The 13760-nt window shown below is 42.3% G+C and overlaps 1 protein-coding gene across 1 annotated transcript in view; it reads right to left on the bottom strand.

Annotated features, from left to right (window-relative positions):
• Nucleotides 1–13760, bottom strand: part of LOC144822567 (chloride anion exchanger-like) — a 327927-nt gene that overhangs the window by 168748 nt on the left and 145419 nt on the right. Inside the window, exon 8 of the mRNA XM_078680252.1 lies at nt 5288–5370. Coding sequence (XP_078536378.1) covers nt 5288–5370 — 83 coding nt within the window. The remainder of the gene's footprint in view (nt 1–5287; nt 5371–13760) is intronic.

The raw sequence follows: 13760 nt of genomic DNA, 5'->3' as shown, positions 1-13760 counted from the left end.
TTGCACGGGGTATAGATGAATGAGCTCAGTGTGAGTTTCAAAGATCTGAGCGGGAAGCAATTGGCGAACTTTAAAAGAAGGATTGAGAGAGGGCGGGAAATGTTATGTATACATTTTTTTAACTGCATGAAGTTGGATCTGCGCTTGCACGCGCCAAAGCATCCTGATTACGCAGTTTTACTAAGATGTATTTAGGAGGGAAATAAGAGATAGGATTTACTGGTAAAATGCTTGAAGATATCTAATTGACAGTTTAATGACTGATAAGAACGTGTTGAGCTATTGTTCTTGGTCTAGAGGTCTGTGAGCATCATGCGGGTCACACATATGAACTGTCTATACCAACTTGCCCCTCATCCTTCTCCACTGTATACAAGGGACGCTACTGGGTCATAATGACATTTATTTTTAAATACACCAAGAGAAAATGCCTTTATCCCGCCTGGATTGGAACCACTGACCTGGAGGTGACAGACAGACCTGTGCATGTACTACCAAATTTCTCTTCTCTGAAACTTAAAAGAACTCATGGGACCCTCTACATTGACTCAGTTTCATAGAGTGCTGTTACATCCACGTTTCAAAAAGAAACATTGGGCAATAACAAGAGTGATAGGGAATGTTTTCACAACATCCTCACCCACTACTAAAACAAGCAAGTCCTTAAGAACCCCTACTAACACTAGCCGCAGTCCGTGCATGTAACAGTGGTGTGGCACTGGGGCCGGGGAAGGGGGGGATTTCGAGGGATGATGCAGAGGGAAAATTAAATAAATACATAACTTTCCCTTTTCATCGTCCCTCGAAATCCCCCCTTACACAGCCCCACCGCTGTTACCTGCATGGACCGTGGCTGCTCCAAATGTTACTAATATTGCTACTACGACCAATGCTGTCTTCAGCATCATACATACCACACTGCAAAGGATCTAATACTACTTTTAGCAATGCTACCTGCACTACTACTTTTATAACTACTTCTGACATGTCCACTTCAGGTCCTACTTATACTAGAAGTGCACAGTTTTAACAACTACTGGTTCCACTACTACAGCTCTTGCTACTAGTAATATTACCACTACGGTATGTAACCACCTGCTAAAAGTAGTCTCTTAGATACTTTTAGCATTGATACCACATGCACAACACAGTGTATTATTACTGCTACTTTCAGTGCTATGTCAACTACGGTTAGTGTTACGGCTCAGAGCTTGATTTATAGTAGAACTCACTGCTAGTGGTGACATCCTTTAACCTTGTGTTATGTGACAGCACTTCTCAGACATAAGTGCTTGACGTGTGGTGAGAAGTTATCCTTCATTGTCCCCACAGTCATGGCTGCTTCATGGGCCATGGTAAGCTGGTAAGCCATGAGTCTTCTGTGGTGCCACACTTACTACAATTTTTTTTTTTTTAGTACCAACTTACGCTCATAGTTTTGGTCCCCACGCCCCCTTTTCCGGGGGTGGGGACAAGCATGTCGACACTGCTTAGTAACTTTATTTGTGAATAGCTCCGAAAATATGCATTTAGCAGGTGACCAAAACTGAGATTAGTACAGAACTTTTGTTTTTATCGCAACCTACGACTTTTCGTAGCAGCGTGGCTATCTGGACACTTAGAAACCATATAGAGCAATTTGTAGATTTCATAAACGACATGAGGCCTTATAGATCTCTCGCCTTTATACTCCTAACACTAATATCATTGGAGGTCAACTTTGGAATGCTCACTGCTGAAACATGCGTATAACCTAGAGGCCACATGTATGAGTCCCAGCATGGCTGACTCCCCCTTTCATCCAAGGTCGATAACTTGAGTACTGCTGGGTTGGATAATCACAGCAACTGTTCTTTTCAGCACCACACAGAAACACAAAGTAAGACATCCTTTGCTAGATAAACACATGATTGTAGCTATCAAAGGAAAGAAAATTCACCCCACAATGCTCTCTCCTATTAGTTCTTGGTTCTTTTTTGAGGTCGAGCAGCATAGGTATTGTGCTAAAATCAGTGGATTTCATTGCATAGTTTCTTATTTTTGTCTTTTCTGGACATCACGGTGCACTTTTAGCATGATTTCAGCCCTTTCACATATTACATGTATCTAATGCTGCCAATAATAAGCCAACGTGTGGACAGCCATGACTATCTTTCCTCCAAAGTGCTTACTACACTAATGGGCCAATTACAGTGCGGAAGGAAACAGCTATGACCAGCAGGGCCCCCATGGGTGCACGGCCTGCAGTTGATTGTTGATCCCTTCACCTCCCTTTTTACATTTGGAGCATGCACTTCGGCTGGTTTATGGCTGTAATACATGCTCTCCAGTGTAAAATATAGCGATGCGACAGAACGGGGATTGGTCGTATTCTAATGGGTCGGTCGGGACCGCCGATCGGGTGTCGGTCGGTCCCTTGACCGATGCGGTGTTGGGCGGAAATTGTTCCGCTCAACATCATAATTTGCCCCTAAGAGCCAGATTTAGATTGCATTATAGCCTATGCCACTTGTAATAAGGTCGACAGGAGATCGGTCTAGTTTGAGACAGAGTGACAGAGTGACATGTGCGACAAACTCCAAATCAGATCTAAAGTGATTAATCCCTTAATCAGGCTCTTCACTCATCCTTGTAAAATAAGTAGACTCTGCCACATTACATGACTGAACCTTGTCCTTTACTGCAAAACTCTCTTCAGTTATCTGTTATCTCCCCCCTGCAGATCTTCTCTTGCCCCCCTTGCCTTTGCCCATTTTGATCTGCGATCAAATTTCTTTATGTCCTAATGCTTACTTGGATGCTAGAGCCTGTTGTCAATCTTGTCAGTGTCTTATCTGACAGTGACTGTAGAACCTCTTTTTCCCCCAGCAGCCATGTTGAATCCATTTGTCTGTATCAAGGTCAATACCAGCAAAGTGATAGTATGCAAGCCCATAGTACTAATTTAGGAAGTGCCATGTAGTGTTTCATACTAGCTAGGTTCTTCTTGGTGTCTGTGTGTCTTAAGTGGTCATTTAGGGATCGGTCGGCCTGCCACATTCAGAGTTTTTTTGGAGTGAGGGGGGAGTTTTTCTTCCCATGAAGAATGCCCCACTGTTGGTGAAAATAAATTGAAAATAGCAAAATTAATAAATATATATATATATATATATATATATATATATATATATATATATATATATATATATATATATATATATATATATATATATAATTTTATTTTTTTGGGGGGGGGGAGTTTTGTATAGTGCAAACTCGACCAGAGCACCAGTAGGGTTACAGGTGGACACATTAATTTATGTTAGATATGGGAAGATTAAGCAATTTGCCCAGAATCACACGATGTTGAGCGTCTCTGCAGGGACTCAAACCCGGTACCCCAGCTTCGAGGTCGACCACTCTAGCCATTGGGCCACCTCCTCTATATATAAATATATACATTTCCCCTAAAAAAAATTAAGGTTACAGGGACGTTATAGTAAGGCACAGATGTCACTTGTACGAAACCTGTACACAACCAGTGAAATTCAGCAGTTATAGGTACCTGAGCAAACTATAAATTACACTCTGAAATGCACTGCTTATGACCTGACATATTACATCCCTCATGACATGGTCAGTGACATCACTGATGACATCTCAAAAGACATAACTAATGACATCATCCACTGATTGTGAGTGTTTTCTAAAACCTTTATGAGTGTTAAACATATATACTAAGGTACTACAAAGTTAAATTAGTATAGTTTGTGTACTACTAATGGGTGATACTGTTTCTAACATATATTATGTGAGTGGCTGTGTGAATGTGTGTAACTGTGTGTGCTTGGGTCTGTGAATGCCTCTATGGGAGAATAAGTGGGTGAATGAGTAGTGGTATGGTTGAATAAGTGAGTCTGTGAATAGTTGTATGGGTGAGTTGTTGTATTGGTGAATGAGTGGGTGTGTGAGAGGCTGTAGAGGTGTGGCGCCGCGGCCAGGGCGACTGACGCTGGAATCTGGGGACCACGGTTCGATCCCCGGCTCCGGCGGCAGGTTAGCCCAGCACCATGTGACTCTGGGCAATAGCTCGCTTAATCTTCCCGACTGCCCCCAGCGCCTAGAGACCCTTACGGGTGATTGTGCGCTTTACAAATGTGGACTTCACTTCACTGTATGGATGAGTCAGTGGCTGTGTGAGTGGCTGCATGGGTGTGTGAGTGGTTATATCGGTGACTGAGTGGCTGTATGGGTGAGTGACTGGGTGTTTAAGTGGCTGAATTGGTGAGTGGCTGTTTGGTTAACTGATTGGGTTTGTGATTGGCTGTATTCAAGAGTGAGTGTCTGTGTGAATGGCTGTAGGGGTGAGTTAGTAAGGCGTGTGAGTTCTTGTACGGATGTGTCAGTGGGTATGTAAGTGGTTGTATAGGTGTGTGAGTGATTGTATGGCTAATTGAGTGGCTTTATTGAGAGGCTGTATGGGTGAATGAGTGGCTGTATGGGTGAATTAGTGGGTGCGTGAGTAGCTGTATATTTGAGTGAGGGCTGTGCAAGTGACTGTATGGGTGAGTGAGTGTTGTATAAGTTTTTATAGGTAAGTGAGTGGCTCTATGGATGGGTAAATGGGTATGTGTGTGGGTGTGTGAGTGGGTGTATGAGAGAATATATGGGGTATGAGTAGGTGTTTGAGTGGTTCTATGGATGATGTCATCAGTGATGTCACTGACCATGTTATGAGTGATGCAATATGTAGGGTCATAAGCAGTGCATTGCGGGCCTAAATTATAATTAGCTCAGGTAATTATAACTGCTGAATTTCACTGGTATTGTACGTGTGAAATCTGAGCATAACTAGAACGTCCTAGTAACCTTTGGTTTCTTCAGTGAATGTCTGAGGTTTTTTAACATTATTTCCTAACTGTAACCTGTAAACATTTAGAATAGAAATGTGAGTGGCTGTATAGGTCAGTGAGTGGGTGTGTGAGTGGCTGTATGGGTCTGTTAGTGGCTGTGTGGGAGTGTGAGTGGCTGTATGAGTCTGTGAGTAAGTGGTGATGTGGGAGTGGGTTTGTGAGTGGCTGTATTAATGTGTAAGTGGCTGTGTAGGTCTGTGAACAGATGTGAGAGTGACAGAATGGGTGTGTGAGTGAGCGGTATTCCTACCCTTTATTTTTTTTAAATGTTTTGTGACTCAGCTCAGTCTGAGTCCCAAAATGGCTGCCACACTTCCTGGTTGAAGTGTTGGCAGCCAATCAGGTTTCAGCATGGGGACTGTCGAATCCTCAAAAAATAAAGACTTATGACTTACCCTTTTATTATTGGGCCGACTACATCAACACCATATTTCTTCTCAAAATCAAAGGCATATGATAGGCCTGTTGCAATGATTGTCTGTAGGGTTACAAATAAGGGAAACAATGAGAATATTCATTTCTAATGACATTTCAATGTGCATCATGCAACATAAGATGACATTTCCTTAAATTCCTTATACACATTCAGCAAAATGGGCACAGTAGATTTACTTACTTGATGTGTAGGATCTTTGCCAAGACAATCGGAATAAAGAGGTACTAGAACATTTTGACTATTCAACATTACAGTACATGCCCTGGTAGAAAAATAATCTGTAGTGTTTGTTAGCTTCTAGACATTGCACACTGGACTATCTTGGAAACTATTTCTGCTGCAGTTGTTCTAGTCACCACTAGGTGGCCCTGAAATGCAGCGATGTTTAAATGTGGATTTGTTTTCTTAGATGCAGGGCTACCTTTAAAACAGAATGAAATAATTAATCTAACAACTCCAAAACACAAAAGCTCCCCTAGGTGGGTCAAAAACAGAATGGGAAGAAAGCCACAACTAAGAGCAAGGCAGCTGTAACTGACACTAAGGGGCCGATTTCGATGTCGGACAGACCTGAGTCCGTCCGCCATTGTTTGGCTACTGGGACCGTCCAACCTCCTGTCGGCAGTCCCAACCCAGCGATTCGGATGGGACCGAACACTCTTCTGTCGCAGCCCTATTCTTTACAAAGGGAGCATGCATTACGACTGGAATGTATGCTTTAATTGCAAAGAGAAGAGATGCAGTTTATCCCTGCACCCCGTGGCAGACACCTCAAGGTGCTTGCTGCGGGGTACATGCATCAACAGGGGGGTACCATAGGTGCCCCCTCTGTCACCATCCGGAGGCCTTGCACCCATGCGGGCCCTCCTGGGGGCCCCCAAAGTCGACTTCCAACAGCTTTTCTGTGTCGGAAAGGCCGGAACTGAAAGGCTGTTGGAATCCGACATTGTAAACCCTCAGGCCGGAAGAGCCACCCTTGGAATTACAGGAGGCTTTCCAAATGGCAGACGGACTCTTTGAGTCAGTTGGAAACCATTCGGAAATCCAGTTTGGATTCATTTCCGACTGATTCCATCCAAATGGGTCGGTCCGAAATGTATCCAAACTGCTGATTGCGATGCTGTAGGAACGGCTCCCACCAATGGTTGGAGCCATTTCCGACTGCATCGTAATCAGCCCCTGATTGTAAACAAGGATTAGCTCTGTGGAGTCATTTGTACAATCTTGTATCTGAAAGACAGCTAGCGCTGTCTGTAGCTAGACCATAAAAATGTGATTAAAAATACTAAGAGTTTAAGAAGTATGGTAGAACTGTCCAAAGGGCCTGATGTGGAAATTTCACTCAAATAGTTTTTAGAAAGGTATATCTGAAGGCATTATGACTTTGAGCAAAGGAAGTCACCGAAGACTTTAAGGTTTTTGCAAGACAAGTACTTCTAAGGCAGTTCAGAAAATATAAAGGTGAATCACAATCTGAAAAGGAATTTAGCTAGATTTTAATATATCGAAATGTGCTGAAAACTATGATGATTAGCCATTAATGTTCTGGATAATGCTGCATCATGCACAGCAGGTGTCGAACAGGGAGGACAAGAGGGCACTGGAAAGCACCAAAGCTAGACACTAGACTAGGGTGAAAAATCAGAACTCTCAGAGCAGTTTGGAAGTTGAGCATATCTTATCGCTAGTCGATGTGTGCATTTTCCGTCCACACGTTCACAATACTCTCTTCCCACCCCGCTAGTTAAGTTCGGATTTCTTAGGGTTCTGCAAGACACCAGATTTATCCGTTCTTTTGTGCTTTATATGGTGCAGGATATGTGGCAATTAAATGTTTAATTTCATAGGAAGTCACAAAACAGTTCCAAGGTCATCACAGGACCATCAACTAGATCACCCTGTGTAATGATTGTTATTTTTATAGTGGCCCACCCAGCATTTTCCTGATTAATGATACAAGGCCTGTGTGTGTTACAACACTGATGGTTTGTGCTACAGCATGTGTGCTTTCATCATAAACATGTACTGTAAAACTGCTACATTCGATTGACCTATTAAACTTTCCTGTAAGACCATGGTAAGTCACAGGAAAAGCACCAGTGGCATGGAATTTAAATGTCATATGTGGGCTGCATTATATATTTACACCACTCATATGTATGACCAAATTGCATGACTCCAGAAAACACCATTGTTTCCTGGCTAGGCTGCAGCTTTAAAACTCTTGAAGTAACACATGGCAATAAAACTGCTTTGCTATGTAGAAAGCTTTCATACATTAACAAGCCCACTCCTATGTGTGTCCTGTAAGGCCACACTATTGGTTGCTAAATCTATAAATGTGGGACGTACTAAATATTAAGGAAAACATTGACAAAAGTCACGTGTCACTTTGTTGGGCAGATTACATATGCTCCTAAATTAGCCACATTAGGAATAAAAGTATATTTTTACAATCAAGTCTGGGAAAATAGAGTTCCACGTTTTTATCAAAAAATGAAATTAATAGTGAAAGTACTTTTTGCTATCTAGTATGGAAAACTGGAAAAGTAACTTTTAAAATGTGTATCTTTCATTGTTTTCAAGCCACCTGAACTATACCAGTTCAGCTAATTACCTTTCCAACATCAACTATGAAGAGCATCCTAATTATGCATGAAGTGCTGGCCTGCCAGAGAACGATACCACCAGTTCAAAAGCCAAAAATACTGTTGTAATGCAAGTGCCGATCATTTAGCTTTGAAGAGCTATATGGGGTGTTTGGACAAAATATTGAGTGGTAAATATGGATTACAGAAATAGCTGAGAAAAAAGATTGTCAAGAATATTGATTTTTTAGGTAAGTAATATTGTTTTTAAGGATATAATTGTTGTAAATATCGTTTTCAATAATATCGTAAAAAATATTGGTTTTTAATTATCTTAATGTTAGTTTATATATAATGTTTTGGGGTTATTATTGTTTGTATGATTGTAATAATATTTTTGAATATAGTTTGTAATGTTAAGTGATTGATAATTTCTAATTTAATAATAATAGTCATTTATATTGGTGTAGTGGGATGCTATGTTTGTAGGGGTGTAGGGTGGGAAGTTTATTTAGTATAATTAATTAATTTATTATTAATAATGTCTTTGATTATTAATTATGGTAATTATAGTTTTTAAGTTATATATTATGTGTGGCTTCTGGGTTTGTAGAGGTATAGGGTGGGAAGTTAAGAAATTATTAATTAACTATTAGCACTTTATTCATAATTACTTAATTGATTAATAATTATGTACATTGTGTAATAATTCAGTGTTTTAAGTTATTTGTTGAGTGAGTGTTGGTGGGTTTGTAGGTGTAAATGGTGGGAAGTTAAGTAATAATTAACTACCAATTAATTACCAATGTATTAATAATTATTTAGTTGAATATTAATTATGCAACATTTGTTACCATTATATTTTCTAATTTATTGGTTAGGTGTGGGTTGGTGAGTTTATAGGGGTATAGGGTGAGAAGCTTATTAATAATTAATACATGAACTAACATCTAAATACAAATGAATTAATTCATACTCAATTAATTGATTAATCAATTAATTGTTAATTATTAATTTATTTTAATAATATTCGATTAGTTATCAATTGTTTTAATTGTGTTATATTTATTTATTTTAGTTATATTTTAAATGTGGTCTGCTACGTGTGTGGGTGTATAGTGTGGTACGTTAATTAAGTAATAAATAATGGCCAATTCTTTTAATTGATAATTAAGTTGTTTAATAATTAAGTTAATTGTTTATTTTTTATAGAGATTTTTGTAGTTAATTAAAAAGGATTATATTAATATATTTTATATATTTATTAATAGCGTCATGGTTCATATATGTTATGTGTTTGAATTGAAGTTATTTCCCTACTGTTGCTTAGACAGGAGTGGGAATAGAAAATGTTACCCCTCTGAAGTCCAGCACTTTCCCTACTGTTGCACAGATTGGATAGGGAATAGTAAATGTTTTCCCTCTGAAGTCCAATGCTTTCCCTACTGTTGCATAGAATGGAGTGGAAATAGTAAATGTTACCCCTCTGGAGTGCAGAGTTATTCCTAGTGTGGCACAAACTGGGGTAGGAATAGAAATTCTTACCCCTGCGGAGTCCAACGCTTTCCCTACTGTTGCACAGACTGGATTGGGAATAGTAAATATTACCCCTCTATTACCCCTCTGGAGTACAACACTTTCCCTACTGTTGCACAGACGGGAGTGGGAATAGTAAATGTTATCCCTCCGAAGTACAATGCTTCCCTACTGTTGCCTAGGCATGCGTGGGAAAGTACATTTTACCCCTCCGAACTCCAATGCTTTCCCTACTGTTGCATAGACTGGAGTGGGAAGAATATATCTATTATTCTGAGACTTCAATACTTTTCTTAATAATGTTTACAAATATTTAATAATATTATTTGTTTCTTTTTAAAATGTTCATATTATTTGTTTATATATCAATCAGGGAATTATAAGCGCGCTACTCACCTGTGAGGGTCTCAAGGAGCTGGGGATGGGGGGTACGGAACTCCGTTCAGCCGAAGAGCCAGGTCTTGAGAGTTTTCCCGAAGGTGTTCAGGGAGGGGGCCAGTCTGATGTCTGCAGGTAGCTCCTTCCAGGTCTTGGCTGCAATGTGAGAGAACGATCTTCCGCCTGCTCCAGCTCTGTGGATTCGCTGGGTTTCTGCCAGTGCAAGGTTGGCCGATCGCAAGTTTCTTTTGGGTGCGTGGAAGTTTCTGTTGTGGAGGTATTTGGTTCCGTTGTTGTGTAGGCATTTGTAGGCGTAAGTGAGGATCTTGAAGGTGACTCTCTTCTACACGGGAAGCCAGTGGAATAGGGACTTGTTGATGCCAACAAAGAGTGCGTTGCCATAGTCCAGTCTGCTGGTGATGAGTGCATGGGTGACAGTTTTCCTCGACTCAGGGGGGATCCATTTGTAGGTCTTGCAGAGGATGCGGAGGGTGTTGAAGCAGTTGGAGGTGACGACGTTGACCTGAAGGTTCATGGCGAGGGATGAAGCGAGGATGATGCTGAGGTTTTTGGTGTGGTCTGTGGGGGTTGGTGGGCTTCCGAGGGCGGTGGGCCACCAGGTGTTGTCTCACGCTGAAGGGGTGGTTCGAAGATCAAGGGCTTCTGTCTTCTTGGCATTGATTTTGAGGCAGCTGCTGGTCATCCAGACAGCAACTTCTTGCATTCCCCTCTGGAAGTTGAGTTTCGCGGTGGTGGGGTCTTTAGTGAGGGAGAGGATGAGCTGGGTGTCGTCAGCATAGGATACGATGTTAAGTCCGTGTTGTCGGATTATGTGTGCGAGGGGGGCCATGTAGATTTTGAAGAGGATTGGGCTCAGAGACGATCCCTGTGGGACTCTGCAGGGGATTTCCATGGCGGCGGAGAGAAACAGCGGTAGTCCGATCTTCTGGGTTCTTCCGGTGAGGAACGAATGGATATAGTCCAGGGCAGTTTCTTGCTTGACCACGTTGTGTAGTCTGGCAATCAGTGTGCGGTGAGCGACAGTGTCGAAGGCTGCAGACAGGTCGAGGAGAATCAGGGCTGCGGAGTGGCCTTGGTCGAGGAGAGTGCGTATGTCATCCGTGTCTGTGAGTTGGGCGGTCTCAGTGCTATGGTTGGCTCAGAATCTGGATTGGGATGGGTCGAGGACGGCGTGTCCTTCAATGAATCGCGTCAGTTCCCTGTTGACTGTTTTCTCTGCCACTTTAGCTGCAAAGGGGAGGAGCGAGATGGGCCGGTAGTTTATGAGGTCGGTGGGGTCGGCCGTGGGCATCTTAAAGCAGGGGCCTGACTTCAGCGCGTTTCCAGTCATCTGGGAAGGTGTTTGTTTTAAAGGTGGTGTTGATGGTGTGTTGCAGTTCAGGTGCGATTGTGTCTGTCGCTCTGTGGTAGATGTGCAGGGGCAGGGGTCAGTGGGGACCCCCGAGTGGATGCCTTTCGTGACCTCGGCTGTGTCCTCGGGTGTGATTGGTGTCCAGTTGGAGATGGTGGGCTGGCTGGTGTCTTGGGCAGGCGGTGGGCTGGCTGTGGTGTTGATAAAGTTGTCATACAGAGTTCTGATCTTGAGGTGGAAGTAGGTTTCCAGCTTGTTTCAGAGGTGTTGGGACGGGGTTATGTCTGTGGCTTCACTGTGTGGGTTGGTGAATTGCTGAATGAAACTGAAGAGTTCCTTGGCGTTGGTGGAGTTGGCGAGGATTTTGTTGTGGATGAAGTTCCTTTTGGTCATTCTGATCAGGTTGTGGTAGTCCGTCATGGCCTTCGTGTAGGTGGAGTAGTCCTCAGTTGTCTGGGAGTTCCTCCAGTTCTTTTCCAGGCGTCTACATGTGCGCCTGGCTTCTTGGAGATCAGTGGTGAACCAGGTGGCTTTTCTAGCGGGGTATCTCCTGAGGTGGTTAGCAGGGCGAGTTTGTCTGCGCAGGTGGAGATCCACGTGTGGAGTCCTCTGGCTGCAATGTTTGCGTCGGATGTTCGGGTGTGGTAGCCTCGGGAGAGGGTGGAGTTCAGTTGTTCATCAGTGACCTTGCTCCAGTTTCTTCGTGGCGGGCAGGGGGCTGGTTTGAGTCTCTTGTGTTTGTCGCTGGTGAAGTGGCCTCAGTGGTGGTTAGTCCATGGAGGTTGCGTTGTGTGGCTGAAGTGGCCGCTGTTGCCTGCAGCGAAGATGGGGTTGAGGGTGTGCCCTGCTCTGTGTGTTGGTGTGATGACAAGTTGGTTGAGTCCGATGTTGGAAAGGTTGTCATGAAGGGTGGTGGAATTGAGGTCACTGGGGTTATCGAGGTGAAAGTTGAGGTCTCCAATGAATATGTAGTTCATTGATGCGATGGCGTGGGGTGCAATGAAGTCAGTGATGTTTGTAGCGAAGGGTGTCCAGGGGCCAGAGGGGTCTGTAGAGGAGTGTTCCAAGGAGAGTGGTCTTCGGGCTGGTCTGGATCTGGAAATGGAGGTTTTCGGCGGTGGGGAAGGTTTTGCTGGAGATTATGAGATGGAAGGAGCTTTTGTGGGTGATGGCGAGGCCTCCTCCTGGGTGGTTGGGGTGGTCCATTCTTCTGGATCTTGTATCTGTCCGGGATGGCGGTGTTAATGTCGGGGCGGAGGCGGCGTTGGTCCAGGTCTCTGTGAAGAAGGCGATGTCGGGCGAGAGAGAGTCGAGTAGGCTCCAGATTTCTATGGTGTGTTTGGGTATGGAGCGTACATTGAGGAGGATGCATCTGAGGGTGTCGTTAGTGCTGGCGTCTGTGGCGTTGGGGGTCGGTGTGGTGGTGAATGTCTGGCGGCAATATTCCTGATGATATCGTCTTGAATTTTGAACCAAACTGCCAATATTTCTATTTGAATTTGAAGAATGTGTTTTTTGAATTTGAAACCTTCCAAATCAATGTAATAAGTGTTGAAGTTGCAGATTCACGACATGATTAAGAGATGTATTTAGCGTCTCTATATAAGAGAATTTAGCTGGCTGATTCACAACTTAATGCAGCATTGTTATTGACATATTTGACAATATTGTTTAAAAACTTGTCGATCATTGACTATGAATTGTTTATACATGAATATGCCCAATTTGCACACTCCAAAATGGCGCTCGTACAATGGTTGACGAGCAGTCCTACCTCGTTGTTTCCTATGAGATTGCACGCTGCACTTTAAAACTAGCTCCCGTGTGACACTCGTGTTGACACATTGATAAAGGGCTTGACCCGAAACGCGTCTGTGAGGAGCGCTTGATTAAATTGGAACAAGCTGACAAAAACAAACCGTGAGTGCTGCTTTTTCTTTCCCGGCTGGGGAGGAGACCTGGAGCTATATTTAACACACGGCACACCACCGTGTTAGCGGCACCCACCGCTTGTGCCCCGTCGCCTTGGTGTAAAACTTGAGCTGGAATATAAATATATATATATACATATATATATATGCTGTTTATAGTAGTAAATTAAAACAGCATACATTTTAATATAATATAAAAAAATCTTTCTAATAAGCGTCATATAATATATATATAAACATAGACACACACATATATATATATATATATTTATGTGTGTAAGTTTACATAAGTTTCTATTTATATATAGTATTAAATGTTATGTAAATTTCTTTAATTTATATAAAATTATTGTTATATATTAAAATATGTAAGATTCACTATTTTAAACCAGATACGTATCAAACAACAATATACATATATATTTTTAATGATAAGTGTTTTAGCAAAAGCTCCTATTTCATGTTAAAATACCAAATGGAGACCTAAGTAACTAAAGATCATTTCAAACACAAAAATCTCTCAGACATATGCATCTGTCTGCAGTATAAGGAAAAGCTGTTCACACGTCAGAGGGATGGGGTATTCCCACATCTCTGTAAGTGTGACTTGAAAAGGGACTTGGAGCT

Source organism: Lissotriton helveticus, chromosome 1_1 (genome assembly GCF_964261635.1).
Source record: "Lissotriton helveticus chromosome 1_1, aLisHel1.1, whole genome shotgun sequence".
NCBI classification, from domain to species: Eukaryota; Metazoa; Chordata; class Amphibia; order Caudata; family Salamandridae; genus Lissotriton; species Lissotriton helveticus.
Note: the sequence above shows the minus strand (reverse complement) of the source record. Positions and strands in the feature narration are given on the sequence as shown.